Source organism: Podarcis muralis, chromosome 11 (genome assembly GCF_964188315.1).
Source record: "Podarcis muralis chromosome 11, rPodMur119.hap1.1, whole genome shotgun sequence".
Lineage (NCBI taxonomy): Eukaryota > Metazoa > Chordata > Lepidosauria > Squamata > Lacertidae > Podarcis > Podarcis muralis.
This window is the reverse complement of record NC_135665.1, coordinates 11050302-11068279: the sequence shown is the minus strand read 5'-3', so window position 1 is coordinate 11068279 and position 17978 is coordinate 11050302. Positions and strand designations below refer to the sequence as shown.

Sequence of the window (17978 nt, the reverse complement as noted above, 5' to 3'; positions counted from 1 at the left end):
TAAGGGACCTGCAGCCTCACCTGTTCCAGGCACTCCAGTCTTCCTGTCCTCCTGCAGTCTGGTCAAACTCATGCTGGTAGCTTCGAGAACACTGTCCAACCAAATTTGTAACCAGAGCTTCAACTGAATAGAATCTGAATCACATGCACCACAAGGCCTGTGCGGTCTCAACTTAAGATGGCTCCCCAGCCTGGCTTTGCACTGCAAAGTTTGCAGCAGCACGTGCAACAAAATGGCGCCCAGCATTCAAAAAACCCCTCAGCTTGCATTAACTAGCCACACACAAGGCATGCAAGCTCCACCCCCCAGTCGTTCTTAGACTTCTTATTGGGTGAGCAACACAGCCAAGCAACATAGTTGGAGCCTCCCTCCTCCCTGGCCGGCAGGGAGGGAGGGAGAGGAGCTGCTTCCTTTGAAATTTAAGGGACATCATTTAAGGGACATCCATCAATAAGGGACAGCAGTGGGACGTGGCGCTGGAATAAGGGACTGTCCCTTCAAATAAGGGACACTTGGCAGCTATGGAAAACACTAAATTATGATAAATAATAATAGTTGGCAGGTGAGGCAGAATCTGAAGTGGGCAAGGCCACCCCTTTTCTCAGCCTCTCCCGCTCTTCCCCAGCCAGTAGGCTGCTGGAGAGAGAGAGGGATGGTGTTGGCAGAAGTCTGAACTTACCACTTGCAGAGGGCTTTTGAAATGAGGTTGACGGCCACATAAAATTAAGAGGCTACAGGTGTCCCATCCCTGTCGTTCACACATCTTCTAATGCCCAGGCTTCGTCTATATTCTGGATTGAAAGCCCCATCGCAATCTCCAGGAATAAATGCTTTATGCAGAGTCCATCCAGAGTCTATTTGGATTGGAAGTGGCTCTCCTGGGTCTCCACCAAACGTCTTTTGTGTCCATTGCTCCTTCATCCTTGTAACTGGGATTGAAGCTGAGACCTTTGACATGCAAAATCACTGAACTATGCCCCCTCAACCCTAAAGCTGCAGCCCCTCTTTTCCCTACGCCAGTGTGGTGTAGTGGTTAAGAGCAGTAGACTCGTAATCTGGTGAACCGGGTTCGCGTCTCCACTCCTCCACATGCAGCTGCTGGTTGACCTTGGGCTAGTCACACTTCTTTGAAGTCTCTCAGTCCCACTCACCTCACGGTGTTTGTTGAGGGGGAGAAAGGGAAAGGAGAATGTTAGCCGCTTTGAGACTCGTTCGGGTAGTGATTAAGCAGGATATCAAATCCAAATTCTTCTTCTTCTTCCCTGGGCTTATCCGGGAATTTAATCCGGAATCTCTCTCACACAGAGCAAGAATCAAGTCACCTGACTGGGGTGGCCAATGTCACATCCTCCAGACGTTGCCACAGTACAGCTTCCATTGTCTCTCCCCATCAGCCATGATGTCTGGGGCTGCTGGGAATGGCAGTTCAACAACATCTGAAAGGCACCAAGTTGGATAACCCTGCCCTAGACCATCATCATGGACCGTAATGAGTGCCTCTTCCATATTCATCTCCCTGATCTCTTAGCTTGGCCAAAGTGGCTCTCTCTCTTGTCCCAAGTGGATGTGAAGACTCTACAACAGGCTTCCTCAACCTCGGCCCTCCAGATGTTTTTGGCCTACAACTCCCATGATCCCTAGCTAGCAGGAGCAGTGGTCAGGGATGATGGGAATTGTAGTCTCTAAACACCTGGAGGGCCAAGGTTGAGGAAGCCTGCTCTGTAAGCACAGAGGTTGCATCTTCTTCTCTTGACAGTGCCCACACAACTGAGCAAAAACAGAGAGGTTTATCAAGCTCATGACAGGCTGCCATCCATGACTGGTGGGCTGTGATTGGCTCACTGATTCACAAGTTGTAGAGCATTTGCAAGGCCAACACCTGTTAGCAGTGAAGAGACCAGGGTGGAATAAGAAGCAACCCCAAAAACTCCAGAGGGAAATATATTACTAGAGAGCAGAAAGCATGAACTAATAGCAAGAGAAGCATTAGATAACAGGCCATCGAGTTTTTGTTTTCAATTTGGTACGCAGTAAAGGAGTCAAGTAAGCTATAAATGGATTTATTAAAGCAAATACTCTCTTATTTTAGTAATATAAATTATAAACCAATACTCCAAAAAAGTCTTCTTGCCAAGAAATATAGTTTTCCCTGTAGAGTTTTTACCTTTGTAAAAATAAAAGGCTTGCATAGATTGGAGAGGGCACTCTTTCTAACTGCCAAAATCCTCTTTCCTAGATAATGCTAGCCTTTACCAAATTCTTCAGCTTTGGTTATATTCTATGTAATAAAAGCATAAATAATACAAAAGAGATGGAAGAGTACATTGGACCCAGCTATGCTTAATTCTTCCAGTCACACAGAATTTTAAATAAAGCAAAACGACATTCAAACAAAGGTGGGTATCCAACTAAGTTGTACTCAGAGTAGATCCATTGAAAGCAATGGACCACAGTTAGTCGGGTCCATTCATTTCAATGGGTCTGCCCTGGGTATGACTTGGTTAGATACCATCCGAAGAAAAAGCCATTTCTCTGCTTGGCTTAGTTGTGAAGGTGGGAATTCCGATGATACAAAGGATTTAGCTAAGCTATCTTTGTCTGAAATTCCCACCGCTGGTTCAGCTGCAGAAATTCTGAAAGATGTCTGCCCCTTCCAGCCAGTTTCGGAAGCAGTTGAGTCCCCGTTCCCTTATCTGTTTCCTTCCTTTATCGGTGATGACTTCTCCAGTTTGTTTAACAATCACAAGTTTAGGAATGGCTGTGATGTTGTATCTCTTCTTCAGCTCACTGCAAAGAAAAAGAGGGGGCGGGGAAAGAGGAACACACTGGTGTAAAGTGCAAGAGAAAATAGAGCGGATTAAGCGTGATTGAATATCTATTTTTACTTAAAGTTGGTTAAAAGAATTGTAATAGGGTTGTTATTTAAAAAAACCAACAAGCACACAATTTATTGTAGGTCTCTTTAAAAAGTCACCTGGTTTAAAGTGCTAATTCAAATAACAGAAGCGCTTTCTATAACACACACAGACAATATTCTGAAAAATTTCAAGCACTCTTCAAACCAGAATGAGATGTTACATTAATATCACACTCCCATGAATACTTATACAGAACTCACTTCCACTACATTTGGCAGAGCTTGTTGCCAGGTGCATAGCACTGAAACCAAAATGACTGCAGAAGCCTTAACTAAAAATTTCCATGTTTTTTGGAGCATGATCGAGCTTGTATGAGTGAGCTTGTAAGAACATAATTTTCCCCCCTTAAATTAGGGGCTTTTTTGGGTGTTGGGTTTTCAAGCTCAGAATAATTTAGATTCCACCCATGCAGTTTTCCAACCCAATTACAGTAGTATGGAGTGCGAAAAATGATTTCCGCATTATTGTTTTGAAAACAGCCAGACTCCTCCTCTGGGTAAACATGCGCTGCGTCATGCAAGGTCAGTCAGTAAAGTCATCTCATTGAGACTTTGGCACATTCAAAGTGATTGGGTGGTGCAAAACAATGGGCTGCATCCATCAGAGAGAATGTTGCATGCTGTTTACATGCTCATTTATCTGAAGACAAAGAGTCAAACCAAAGAAGAGAGAGAGAGAGAGAGAGAGAGAGAGAGAGAGAGAGAGAGAGAGAGAATGAATACTACAGCGCTTATCCCGATGCTGTGGATTTGTTTAAATCTCCGGATGGTCTCTGGATTATACAGACAAACTGAGGGATGAAGCAAGTTCAGGAATTCTTTATTTAATTTATTCGTTTATAAAAGTACTTATACACCTCTGCCTGCTGAATCTCTGCTGGAAGATTGTTTCACAGCCTAGGATTACACCCAATTTTCTAGTTGGGACCAGTCAGGCCTCCGTAACATGTAACATGAGGGCAGTGTTGGAAACCCAGATATATAAACTAGGCACCAAATGGCTCCTTAAACCAAGGTTGCAGTCACCAAAATGAAATGTCTAGATGCCATTTTGGGGGAAGACAGCTCCAAAGTCTGATTTTTCAAATGATTGATTCTGTGGTTGATTCTCAGTTGAACATCTGGCTAGTTCAGATGACGACCTTGAGCTAGGTTAAGAGCTGTGAGAAGTTATAACAGAAAAGCAGAAACGTTAAAGAAGAAGAAAAGAAAAGAAGAAATGGACAGTCCACACATACATTCTATTCCAGCCTCTTTTTCTTAATGGTGACTGCTCCTGCTCAGGCTGCAAAAAAAAGCGTATTTGGTTCCTGAAATGTGTTCCAATCGTATAGATAAAATATAGCTGATAGAATTCTACAGAATATTAGTGACTGAAAACAGTCCAGATCCAATTATCCCCAGATGTATAGAATGAGAGTCAAAACATGCTGGAAATGCAAAGAATCAGACAGAGACTTTTATCATATGTGGTGGACGTGTGATAAAGTAAAAACATTTTGGGAATTGATCTATAATGAACTAAAAAAGATGTTTAGATATACCTTTCTCAAAAAAAAAACACAAAAAAAACCCTGGAAACAATTTTGCTAGGTTTGATGGGAGAGCAAATTGTGAAGATAGATCAATGACTATTTATGTACGCCACAGCAGCAGCGAGAACTTTAATGGCCCCAAAATGGAAGCTACAGGAAGTACCTACGATTGCAGAGTGGCAGGTGACGATGACGGACTTTGCAGAATTGGCCAGACTGACCTGCAGGATTTGGGACCAGGACAATCAAAAATTTCAAAGGGACTGGAGTAAATTTATTGTATATTTGAATCATAATTGCAAAATCTGAAGACACTAGCAGGATTGAAATAAATCCTACAGTGTGGATAATAGAAGTGAAAGAACAAAAATGTGAGACAGGACTTGAAAGCGGAAAACCTGCTGAAGGGAAGGAGGGAAGTCGCATGCTCAGCAGAGCAGAAAGCTTTATGTTTGTGCTTCCGGAGGCGGCGCCAGCGGTAATGGCGGATTCCCTCTGAACGGAGGGAGAAGCTCCGCGGAAATCGGGACCTCCGCTACAGCGAAAGTGGAGGACCCTCAAAAAACCCGCAGGCGGAGGAAGCCTGAGGCCGTGGGACCCAGCGGGCACGTTTTGCGCCCCCCGAGCTGTCAAAGAAGCTCTGTAAAGAGCTTCGGAGCGGAGCGGGGGTGCGCTGTGCTGAGGGTCGATCGCTACTTCTGCGGAGTGAAGCTGCACAGCTGTTACCGGAGAGCGCTGACCTTTTTCCTGTGAAATTCCTTACTGAAACATCTACCCGTGAGTAAGAACCGGGGAACCTGGGAAAGATCAAAGAATAAGAGCGGATCTAACTGAACTGCGAACTTGATCCTGGCTTTGATCTTGGTCGCTAACAGAAAATTTGGATCTGAAACCGGCAAAGTATAAACAGGAAGCCTGCTTTGCCGATCCTGTAAATAGTTTAAAAGCAAGGGGAAAAAGAAGCTTTGGACCAAAGAATTTGGGCACTTTAAAGAGCTAAATTTCAGTGCCTGGCAAACGATCCCCCCCCCCCACAATTGGGGAAAGGGGGGAAACCATCATTTAACAACTGATTTCGGACTGCTTTATACAACTTTAAAGGTCATTCTGAGCGCACCCTTTTCTATAGACATTGTAATGCTTATAATATGTTCTGCAAGAGACCAGTAACTTTTTAGAAGATACATTGGAGCCAAGTATAACTGTTTCTATTAGTGAATGTTTTGGGAAATCTGTTATTTAAGAACTACCATGTTGAAACATTTTGCTACTCTGCTCCCCTAGAGGAACTTTGTGTCACTGCTGGGGATTTTCCACTGCAGCTGTCATCTTTCTGCTGTTAAAAAACAAGCCTGCTCAGTGGCATAAGCTGTGTGAATGACCTTGACTCTCAGAGGCTGAGTAATGGATCAGGACAAACCTCAAGATAAGGCGTGGGAACAGGCTCAAGAGAAGGCGACAAGAGCTAAAACTAGACAACAGCAACAACTACAGGCACAGCAACAACAAGCGCATAGAAGAGGATCTGTAGCAGGACTTTCTACGTCACAGGCCACAGAAGGAGCAGATCCTGCCACTCTGGATAAGATTCTTTTAGCTGTACAAAACTTGACAGCCAAGATTGATATAAACACCTCAACCATCAATGATCTTGGGCAGAAGGTGAGCGACGTGGGACAGAAGGTCAACACCAATACTCAAGCTATTGACAAGTTGCTGCTGGAATCCAAGGAGACAAAAAAGATAGCAGAGGAAGCGAAAGAAAGAGTCTTGGCGGTGGAGGAGAAAATACCGCCAATAAATAGAAAATTGGATGACTACAAGGTACAATTCTCTCTGATCGAACTTAAAGAGAAACAGACTAATTTGAGAATAAGGGCGGTCCCAGAAACAGAAGATGGAGAATTAATTGACTTTCTTACACTGGAATTTGAAGATTTCTGGGACCTGGATCCACAAAAGGAAGAATTTAAGATAGTGAGTGCTTTCCGTTTGGGAAGGGTAAAAAGGAAAAACAGAGCAAGAGACTGTCTGATTTCATTAAGATCAAAGGAGGAAAGAGATAAAGTCTTGAATCTTCACTACCAGAAAGCACTTGTGATACAAGGTGAGAGAATTGAGATCTTCAAAGATATCCCAAAACATTTACTGGACCTCAGATCTAATTACACAGACTTGGTAGGCCTGTTAAGGAAAAGCAACATTCCGTTTAGGTGGGAATTTCCACAAGGCCTCTCATTCACATTTAAAGGTCATAAAATAAGGATAAGATCAAAGGAAGATAAAGTGAGTTTTCTGAGAGACTTTGGTGAAGACCTGAGAAAAGAGGCCAGAACAAAAGATCCGGAAGTACCAGGAGCTGGACCACTTGACTTGGCAAGACACCCCTTGGGGTTGGATCAATTAGAGAAAGAGACACAACCGTCAGATCAGGAGCAACTTTTGGGAGCGGTTGGAGGAGCCTTACAGTAACTACAACATGTCTCTACAGATGTTAACTTGGAATATTAGGGGTCTAAACTCCCCCAGCAAGAGGAAAAGAATTTTTCATATCTTAAAAAAAGAACAATTAGACTTGATTTGTTTACAAGAAACACATATAACAAGACTCCACAGGAAATTACTTATAAATAAACGATTAGGTCAAGAATTTATTTCATCAGATAAAGTTAAAAAAAGAGTTGTGATATACGCAAAAGAGAAGTTATCACCAAAATTTCTCCTTAAAGACGAACATGGACGATTTGTAGCAATTGAGATACAATCTCAAGGTGAGAAGATATTAATAATTGGAGTCTATGCACCCAATGAGGGGAAATCAGAATTTTATAAGCATCTGCATGAGACTTTGTTGGATTACATGGACCAAAAGATCATTTTGATGGGAGATATGAACGGTGTTGTGTCGACAAATATGGATAAATCTGAAAGACAGTTTGTTACAAAAGATGGAAGACTACCAAAGACCTTTTTTGAAATGACTGACAATATGGATTTGATTGACATCTGGAGAACTAAAAACCCCCTAGGTAGAGAGGGGACTTTCTTCTCTGAAGCCAACATGACCTGGACACGAATTGACCAAATTTGGATTACAAGTGGGATGGCACCCAAGATTTGAAAGGTGGAAATCTGCCCAAAAATTTGCTCCGACCATAACCCTGTGAAAATGGAGATGAAACTAATACCGACTGGTTCCTTCAGATGGAGAATGAATGACACCTTGTTTAGAGATCCAGAAATTATTAAGAAGGCCCAAAAAGCTATAAAAGACTATTTTGAAATAAATTTGAAGACTACAGTGGAAAAAAGAGGAATCTGGGACGCAAGTAAAGCTGTAATGAGGGGTTTTTTGATCCAACAAAATGCTATAAAGAGAAGACTTCAAGAGGAAAGGAAAGGAAAGATTCTGGAGAAAATTAAAGATGGAGAGAAGAGATTAAGGTCTAAACCTAAGTCACAGGAGATTCTGCGAGAAATTAAATTATATCAAGCACAATATGTGAAAATGGTTAACCAGGACATAGAATGGAAGATTAAACAGATGAGACAAAAAACTTTTGAATCAGCTAACAAATGTGGAAAGCTGCTAGCCTGGCAGCTGAAGAAAAGACAAAAATTAAATACTGTGACGAATCTTGAAGTAAATGGAAGGAATATACAAAACCCAAAGGAAATTAAAGACTGTTTCCAGAGATACTTTAAGCAACTGTATGCACAAGGGCCACAGAATGAGATTAAGATCGAGAAATTTCTGGAAACAAATGGATTACAAAAAATATCCCAAGAGAGCAAACTAATTTTGAATGAAAAAATCTCTGAACAGGAAGTGGAAGGTGCCATAAAGAGTTTGCAGCTAGGCAAGTCCCCAGGACCAGATGGACTATCCTCCAAATATTATAAAGTTTTGAAAGACTTCTTAATTCAACCATTAATGGAGGTTTGCAACGAAATCATGGAGGGGAAGAGAGCGCCGGAATCGTGGAAAGAGGCTTACATCACACTAATACCGAAAAATGAGTCTGAAAAGACACAACTTAAGAACTACCGCCCCATATCCCTACTTAATGTGGATTACAAAATTTTTGCTGACATTTTGGCTAAAAGACTGAAAAAGGTTTTAGCTGGAATGATACATAAAGACCAAGCAGGCTTTCTCCCAGGCAGATATATGTCAAACAATACAAGGAACTTGATTGACATTTTGGAAAAACTGCAAGTTAATATAAACACAAAAGCTGTTTTGATATTTATTGATGCCGAGAAAGCCTTTGACAATATTTCTTGGAGTTTTATGAGGAAAAATCTGCAAGGGATGGGGGTGGGGGAAAGGTTTGGAAATGGTATAGGTGCGATTTATTCAGAACAAAAGGCAAAACTAATAGTAAATAACGCGGTTACAGAAGAGGTTAAGATAGAGAAAGGGACACGACAAGGCTGCCCAATTTCCCCTCTGCTTTTCATTTCAGTCCTGGAGGTCTTGCTGAACATGATTAGAAGGGACCAACAGATCCAAGGTATACAGGTCGGAGCTAAACAATACAAGCTTAAAGCATATGCAGATGACCTAGTATTGACATTACAGGAGCCAATTCCCAGTACCAATAGAGCTTTGGAAATAATACAAGAATTTGGTCTGGTGGCAGGTTTTAAATTGAACAAATCAAAAACAATGGTTTTGGAAAAGAACCTGACACCGATTGAGAGGGAAAGGTTTCAGGGAGAAACAGGTTTATCAGTGGTGAAAAAAGTGAAATACCTAGGGGTGAATATGACCTCAAAAAATGCTAACTTATTTAAAGACAACTATGAGAAGTGTTGGTCAGAAGTGAAAAAAGACCTTGAAATTTGGACAAATCTGAAGCTTTCCTTATTGGGTAGAAATGCGGTTATCAAAATGAATGTATTGCCAAGAATGTTATTTTTGTTTCAGACGTTACAAATTATTGACAAGATGGACTGTTTCAAGAAGTGGCAAAAAGAAATTTCTAGATTCGTCTGGCAGGGCAAAAAGCCCAGAATAAAATATAAAATCCTTACTGATACTAAGAACAGAGGAGGGTTTGCCCTGCCAGACTTTAAGTTATATTATGAAGCAGCAGCTTTTTGCTGGCTGAAGGAATGGCTACTTCTTGAGAACACAGACATTTTGGATTTAGAAGGTTATGATAATGCTTTTGGGTGGCATGCATATCTGTGGTATGATAAGGTTAAAGCTCATAAAGGTTTTAAAAATCATATTGTCAGAAAAGCACTACTCAATGTCTGGACTAGATATAAAGATTTGTTAGAAAGTAAGACTCCTAGGTGGTTGTCGCCAATGGAGGCTAAAGCTGTGAAAAAGCTTAATATGGAATCTAAATGGCCGAGATATTCGGAAATTTTGGAACAAGAAGGGGACAGGTTGAAATTGCAGAGTTATGAGAAACTTAAAGATAAGGTGCGAGACTGGCTACACTATTTTCAAATAAGAGAGGCCTATAATTTGGACAGGAAAATTGGCTTCCAGGTGGAAAAATCAAAGTTAGAAACAGAATTGTTAGAACCCAATGCTAAGACACTGTCGAGAATGTATGATTTGTTGCTGAAATGGAATACTGAGGATGAAACGGTTAAATCGGCTATGATAAAATGGGCACAAGACATAGGTCATAATATCATGTTTGCTGACTGGGAACGGTTGTGGACCACCGGTATGAAATTTACGGCATGTAATGCCTTAAGAGAAAATATTATGAAAATGACTTAGAGGTGGTACATGACACCAGTCAAGCTTGCAAAGATCTATCATTTGCCTGATAATAAGTGTTGGAAATGTAAAGAAACTGAAGGAACATTCTTTCACCTTTGGTGGACGTGCCCAAGGATTAAGGCATTCTGGGAAATGATCTATAATGAACTGAAAAAGGTATTTAAGTATACTTTTCTGAAGAAACCAGAGGCCTTTCTCCTGGGCATAGTTGGCCAATTGGTGCCAAAGAAGGATAGAACTTTTTTTATGTACGCTACAGCAGCAGCAAGAATACTCATTGCAAAGCATTGGAAGACGCAAGATCTACCCACCCTGGAAGAATGGCAGACGCAAGTAATAGACTATATGGAACTGGCAGAAATGACCGGCAGAATCCGAGATGAAGGGGAGGAACAGCTCGAAGAGGACTGGAAAAAGTTTAAAGTCTATTTACAAAAATATTGTAAAATTCATGAATGCTGAAGGCTCTGAAAATGAAACGAAGGGGTTCTAGGGATTAAGATAAATAAGATTAATAAAGAGAAGGATAAAGGTTTAAAATGAATAATGAAAGATCTTGCTGAACTAATTTTTAAAATAGAATGCAAGAAGGGAAGGCGGGTGGAAGTAAAGAGAATAAGGTTTTGAAAATTACTAATATGAAAGAGTGTTCTTTTTATGGTAAATTTTTTCTTTTGTATTTTTCTTTTTTCTGTTTTTCTGTTTGGATTTTTGATGTTTGTTGTTTGTTTTTTGTAATCTTTGTTGATTTTTATTAATGTTGTTCTTTTTGTAAAACTCTAATAAAATATTATGATAAAATAAAAGAAAGCTTTATGTTTGTTATTGCATTGTTGAAAATATTGTTTAAGGAAACAAATAATAAAAATATTTATAAAAAAGAAAGAAAACAAAACAGTCCAGATCCAATTATCCCCAGATGGTGGAGATGCCAGGTGCCATTGAAGACTGTATGAGAGACAAGTAACATGCCTCTGTCAGATGATATCAGTGATTGAGCTGGGATATAATGGCTCCTTAAGGTATCATAGACCCAAGTTGTTTTGGGCTTTGTATATCAACACAAGAGCCTTGTGTGGCATTTGGGCAGCCAATGCCAATGTTTTAGCAGAGGTATCACATGCTCTTGGCCATCTGACCCCGCCAGGAGTCTAGCTGCTGGTGCTACAGGACACAACAACCCGCATAAAGTGTGTTGCAATAATCCATTTTGAGGTTCCTAGTCCATGGAATACAGTGGCCAAGTTATCCCCATCTGGATACAGACATGGCCGATGTACTAGATGAAGCTGGTAAAAAGCACTCCCAACCACCAAGGTCACTTGGGTTTCTAATGCACCAGGGGTATCCAGCTAAGGTAAAGGTAAAGGACCCCCGGCCGGTTAAGTCCAGTCAAAGGCAACTATGAGGTTGCAGCGCTCATCTCGCTTTCAGGCCGAGGGAGCTGGCGTTTGTCCACAGACAGCTTTCCAGATCATGTGGCCAGCATGACTAAACTGCTTCAGATGGAAACCAGAGCACACGGAAACGCCATTTACCTTCCCACCACAGTGGTACCTATTTATCTACTTGCACTGGTGTGCTTTCAAACTGCTAGGTTGGCAGGAGCTGAGACAGAGCAACAGGAGCTCACCTTGTTGTGCGGATTCGAACCGCCAACCTTCTTACTGGGAAGCCCAAAAGGCTTGGTGGTTTAGACCACAGCGCCACCTGCATCCTGAGTAAACAAGCACATAATCACTGATAGGTCCACCCGCCATTGTGAGGCCCAAAGCAATGAAGATGATGCCTCCCCAGCCGTTGCCATTGGCTGTGGGTTTCTTGTGATGTCACAAAAGCACTTGGCAACTGAGTGGATATAAAGGCAGGCCAAGGTGAAAGCCCTTTTCTATTTCCAGCAGGACACACCTGGCAATGGATGTGACATTCAGCACTGCCCAGGTTTCTTCCACTTGCAGGAGGCAAACTGGTGAATGGAAGGAGGCAATCTGCTGACGGTGGGATGCTAGGGAGTGATAATAAGGCAAGTTTGCTTGCTTGAAGGCTGCTGGTATCTGTGGTTGGAAGCTGGCGGACATCTCATGATGGACCTAAGAGAAGCTGGCAGATGTTGGTGGATGGAAGTCAGTGGCTTTTGGATATGGAAGTTGGTGGAGGCTACAAGGCTAAAGCAGGCGGATGTTTGTGGATGTCGGCTGATGGAAGTTCACCTTTGGAAGACAGTCTGCAGAAGCCAGTGGATATTTGTGGACTGAAGCCAGGGCAGAAACGTGAATGGATGTCATGTTTTTGGATGTCGGTGTGACATTAACATGAGAGTGCTGGAGGTGAAACAGTTAAACAGGTTACCCAATCAGGACCCAGGGGGGTGAAGTCAGAGGGACTATAAAACCATCTCTGGGGGAGTTCTTTGGAAGAGTTCTTTGGGAGTTGGGTGGTTGGAGTGGGAGTGAATTGGGCTAGAGTTGCGGGTAGGTTGAGTTAGTGTAGTGAAATAGGTTGAGTCAGGAACAGTTAGACCTTCAGGGTCCCTTCTAACTCTAAGATTCTATGATTCACCTGAGAGCAGTTTCTCTTAAAATACTTCAAGGGACTGTTGTGACAGTAAAAGGAAACAGCCCCTTGTATGCTGCTACTTCCAGGAAGGATGGGTTCAGGTGTTGCAGGTAAGCAGACAAACCTGCTTACCTGCAACACCGTGGGGATTCGAACCACCGACCTTCTGATCAGCAAGCCGTAGCCTCAGTGGTTTAGACCACAGCGCCACCCAATTTATAGAGGACCATAGGCACCTCTATAAATGCTAAAGAGAGCTTTGCCCCTACCTGGCAGCACCAGAGGATTCCCTCCCCCATTCCTGCACACCTGGAATTAGGAGGCGGGGTTTAACCACGGAGTGGGCGGAGGGGAAGCAGATCTACATACGCGGGGGAGGGAGCGAGGTCTTCCTCTGCCTCCTACTCCTCTGCGCGGGCTTCTGCATTCCCACACACGTGTTCCACCCCCAAGCCGCTCCCTTCTCCTACTCACTGCTTAAAGGTGTCTTGGAAAGGCACCGCCAGCCATTCCCCGTGCATGTTCTGCATGTAATCCACCATCTCTTCGCGGCTGCGGTCCGACGAGACGAACACGATCTCGAAGGGCGCCGGCGAGGGCGCGTCCTCCACCAACTCGCTGTAGAAGTCGCACAGGATCGGCGTGAAATCCCGGCACAGGGAGCACCAGGCGGCCGAGAAGTACAAGCCCACGATCTTGTTCTGCAGCGCTTGCTCGGGATCTACGGCTTGGCCGTCCCGGTTCACCAGGAAATGCCCAGTGAAAATGTCCACCATTCTTTCTTACCGGCGCGACGAGGATCCGGGAGTGGTGGTTGGTTGGGGATCCTTTTTCCCCAGTTGCCGATCTCCGAAATTGAGGGGCCCCGGGGGGGAGGGAAGCCACGTGCTAGCGGGAATCTGGATTTCTAAGGCGATCCGCCGCGCGCGCCGTCTCCAAAGTTTGGATGGAGCGAATGTTTCTGCTTCAGAGGGAAATCAGCAGCGAGGAACCAAATGGAGAGGGGGGGGGGCGGAATATACCCTACTTTCCTGAGCTCCCGAATGGGCTTTTTCCCCTCTAGAAAGCCGAAGATCCTAAGAAGGAGGAAACGGGATGAAGGCGCAACGCGTGCTGGACCCGTCCGCGACCCCAAACGTCCGGGAGAGAAACGATTTTGCGCGTGGCTTTGGAGAGGCAGCGGCAGGCGAGAGGACTGCAGGGGGTCGGGGTTATCCAAGCCGTGGACCGTCTTAAGGTCGATGCCTTTGTTTGCCGCGGATATAAATGGAATGAGCTCGCTAAAAATAGCCCTCCCGAGCCCGGCGAGCTTGGAAAGCTCTTGCTCTGAGCATCCCGAGATCCGATTGCGCAAGGGGGCGGGTTTCTGCGCGCAGGAGGCGAAGCAACAGGTCTGCTCAGCTGGTCCTCGCGCAGGTCGGAGAAGCGTCAAGCCGGCAGGCGAGAGAAAGGCACGATCGCTCGCAGAGTCCTGCAAAAAGAAAAAGAAAAAGGAGGGGATTTGGGGAAGGAGTTATAAAATCCTGCTCTGCGATTACACCGACAAGCGACAGTTGCGCAATAACGCAGAGAGTCGTGGACAAGTCGTCGAGTTCATGAGAATTCTTCCTCGGGCTAGACGTTAAGCCAAAGGCTGTGTTTACCTGCAAAGCACATTGAAAGTGCCTTCTTTTCTTCAAAGAAGTCTGGGCACTGTAGTTTGTGAAGGGTTAATGGGAGGGTGAGCTGCAGTGCCCAGAATTATTTTAATTTCCATTTTTGAAAGCAGTTCAAATGATTGAAACTTACTTACCGATGTTTTTATTCTGGTTCTCTTTAGCACAGTGCAACTTACATGATGGACAGCCAAAGGACCTACCTCAATCAGAAACTTCCAACAACCCGTTTATTTCCAACCAATATTCTCTATTCTCTCCTCACTATTCAAAGCCACGGATAACATACAGTGGGAATCCCAGATTGGCTGTGGTTCTGCCCTGTCATTTGCCCATCCAGGTGAGCTACGGTGACACACAGGGCTGTCCCATCCCTGAGGCAGACTGAGGCAGCTGTCTCAGGCGGCAAAATCTAAGGGGTGCCTCCACTCGAAGGCCTCACACAACTTTTCTGAGACCCCAGTAAGTGAGACAGCACCTTCCCATTTCGCCTCAGGCAATAACACCGGATCCAAAACTCTGTTCCAACACGCTGGCTGCTACTGAAACATAAACATGTTAGAAATCAGTATTTTTCAGTGTGCCTGGTCAGTTTTAGACAAACTAAATTTTGGAATCAGCGTTTGAAACTGGTTTCAAATCCAGATAAAAACGGGGTCCCAGTTAACATTAACAATGACAGTAAACTCTAGCCCTCCAGATGTTTGGGACTACAGTTCCCATCATCCCTAGCAAACAGGACCAATGGTCAGGGATTATGGGAATTGTAGTCCCAAACATCTGGAAGGCCAGCGTTTGCCTATGCCTGCTTTACCTCTTTGAGGCCAGTAAGGGAAATCTAAGCTCAAGAAAGGAGCTTGGGAATCCCTGGGGCCTCATGACAAATCCTGGAAGGTTAATGCAGAAGCAAATGCAGTGTTAGATGTTTAACTCAGAATTCAGTTCTACTATGTTCAATGAGGTTTACTCCTTCGTAAGTGTGCTAGAATTACAGCTTCAGTTCCTAGCTGTTGGGGATTGTAGAGTCTGCACTTAATCTTAACAGTGGTAGTATTTATATGGTTGTTAATTGGTTGTTAAGCCACCTCAGGAGCCTATTAGTCTGAGAATGTTATCTTTACTTAATTACCTACTACCTGATACGCTGAAGATGTTTAATAAAAAATAACTTGTTTGGGTGCAGTAACAGATAAAGAAGGTATTGTTTGGGAAATAACCTTGCAAATTTGCATCCTGAAGCACTGGTGTATTTCAGATGTGGAGCTCTAATGCGAAGCTCAAAGCTGCAAGAACTTCTCCCATCAATTGACTGGGAGAAGCAGATCTCCACTCATTTCTTTTGTGCAGTTGGAGCTATACCTTGGAATGAAAGGACAGCTTGCCCCCTCAATTGCTCTGGGCATATATTGGTGTTCACATAGCCTTCTGGGTGGAGTGTAAACCTGAATGACGTTTTACGTAAAGCCATCATTACCACAGCACTTCAACTTTGAGGCAGCTCTAGTCTTTGGCCATCTTTCCTGTTGACATACAGTACAATGCTTTTTGGTCTTAATCAGCATTGCAGTCCAACTTTCAAAGCAGTATCCTATATTCTAAAAAGTAGTCCTCATTACATGCGTAGTCAAAACAGCATCATCTGAATGCAAGACAGAGCAAGCTCAGAGGAACCTCAAGGTTTGCAGAAGTACAGAAGCATATTGGGGGACCGGAACTCAGCTCAGTGAGGACTGAGCATGCTCAGTAGACACGGAATGCTGGATGGCTAGCGGTGCTGAATGGAATGGCGTCTTCTGAACAGGAGCAAGACTCCACTACACAACTTTTTGTTTCAGATCTTCCTTCTAAATCATTATATGGCTTTTCAAACCCAGTTCAGGCTTTTCCATTAAGGACACAGTATGGGTTTGCCACTTGATGATTTTACCACAGTGTCAACTTCCTGGGATGGTAATGTGTAACAGCTACATCCAAGTTATACTTGATAAATGTTATAGCAGTTCACTGTGATATAAACAAATACAGTGGTACCTCGGGCTGCAAACACCTTGGGTTACAAACACTTCGGGTTACAAACTCCACTAACCCGGAAGTAGTACCTCAGGTTAAGAATTTTGCTTCAGAATGAGAACAGAAATTGGTGCGGTGGCAGCGGGAGGCCCCATTAGCTAAAGTGGTACCTCAGGTTAAGAATGGTTTCAGGTTAAGAATGGACCTCCAGAACGAATTAAGTTCGTAACCTGAGGTACCACTGTACCAACTTTAGTGGCGCAGATTTTTGAGCAGGGGTGATGGAAGCTATAGTTCACAAATGGGCATTGCAGTAACAGATAGAAGGTTGTATAAATGTACATTTGTAGTCAGCGTTTTGCAAACTTCCCAATAGTGCACTAGCTGCTGTGAAAACCTCTCTTTCTGTTGCCAGTGTTGGGCCTCTGCGACTCGACCAGAAACCATGCACAATTCATAGAGAACTGCATGTGTAAACAGTTCATTGAGAAAATGTCAAAGAGGTTGCTACATTTTGGAGATACATCTCTTTTGGTCACAGCAATGTAGCCTATGTGTATTTACTTCTTCAGATGTATTTATTTACTTGTCTGTAAGGTGCTCTGAGGTTTGTCGCCATGCATCTATTTATACAGAGTCCCTGATCTTCCGTCAAGGGAGCAAATTAGCTTTAACTTGACACCAAGATGGCACTGTGTATTAGACAACTGATAAACATGTCTTGGCCACTACCAACCAGCAGCCTTTTCAGGCAATGAAAACACTCACCATCTATTTATAGTGTGATTAGAGAATACCTGTGTGTCTTTCTTTGTATTTTCAACAGCGGTTGCGTGTTTATTTTGCAATCCTCGGAAAGACATTGACTTGCCCACGAAGGATAAAGGAAGAACACAGTTTTCAATAGGCATATTGTACCAAGTCAACCACTGGTCTGCCTAGCTCAGTATTGTCCGCACCAGGAATGGAGAATCTGTGCAGTTCATTCCCTACTCACGCAACTATTTGTAGTTAACTTTCCGTACCTATTGGGACGCGGGTGGCGCTGTGGTCTAAACCACAGAGCCTAGGGCTTGCCGATCAGAAGGTTGGCGGTTCGAATCCCCAGGACGGGGTGTGCTCCCGTTGCTTGGTCCCTGCTCCTGCCAACCTAGCAGTTCGAAAGCACGTCAAAGTGCAAGTAGATAAATAGGTACCGCTCCGGCGGGAAGGTATACAGCATTTCCGTGCGCTGCTCTGGTTCGCCAGAAGCGGCTTAGTCATGCTGGCCACATGACCCGGAAGCTGTACGCCGGCTCCCTCATCCAGTAAAGCGAGATGAGCACCACAACCCCAGAGTCGTCCGCGACTGGACCTAATGCTCAGGGATCCCTTTACCTTTCCATACCTTTCCATACCTAACATGCAAAGCAGCCACTTCCCTATGTTTGCTGTGAAAAAAGCTAAGATAAAAAGATACTATAGTATCAAGGCTTCTGGAAAGCTGTTCCTTTCCTGGTTGCAGCAGGAGCAGAGATAACAAGGTTAAGACCATTTTAATAAGTTTTATTCAG

At 43.7% G+C, this 17978-nt stretch overlaps 1 protein-coding gene across 2 annotated transcripts; it reads right to left on the bottom strand.

The window, feature by feature from the left end:
* Nucleotides 1-2044: 2044 nt before the first annotated feature.
* On the bottom strand, nucleotides 2045-14408 carry NXNL2 (nucleoredoxin like 2). 2 transcript variants are annotated; one of them, XM_077936042.1, is made up of 3 exons: nucleotides 13235-14408; nucleotides 11838-11921; nucleotides 2045-2787 (listed from the first exon to the last, which is right to left on the bottom strand). In XM_077936042.1, the coding sequence occupies exons 1-3, from the start codon at nucleotides 13534-13536 to the stop codon at nucleotides 2619-2621; spliced, it is 555 nt and encodes a 184-aa protein (XP_077792168.1). In that variant the 5' UTR covers nucleotides 13537-14408; the 3' UTR covers nucleotides 2045-2618. The 2 variants fall into 2 exon arrangements, with proteins under 2 accessions (XP_077792168.1, XP_028604991.1); XM_028749158.2 differs by lacking the exon at nucleotides 11838-11921 and having other exon boundaries at nucleotides 13235-14393.
* Between the last annotated feature and the right edge of the window lie 3570 nt (nucleotides 14409-17978).

Bases quoted from the DNA above. Each gene is read 5' to 3' on its own strand.
- NXNL2 (XM_077936042.1), bottom strand. From the start codon at position 13,536: ATGGTGGACATTTTCACTGGGCATTTCCTGGTGAACCGGGACGGCCAA. The intron at 11,922-13,234 runs GTGAGTAGGAGA...TTGTTTACTCAG, and splicing joins TTCCAAGACACCTTTAAGCA to GATGCAGGTGGCGCTGTGGT. The intron at 2,788-11,837 runs GTGAGCTCCTGT...TTTTCTTTGCAG, and splicing joins GTTCGAATCCGCACAACAAG to TGAGCTGAAGAAGAGATACA.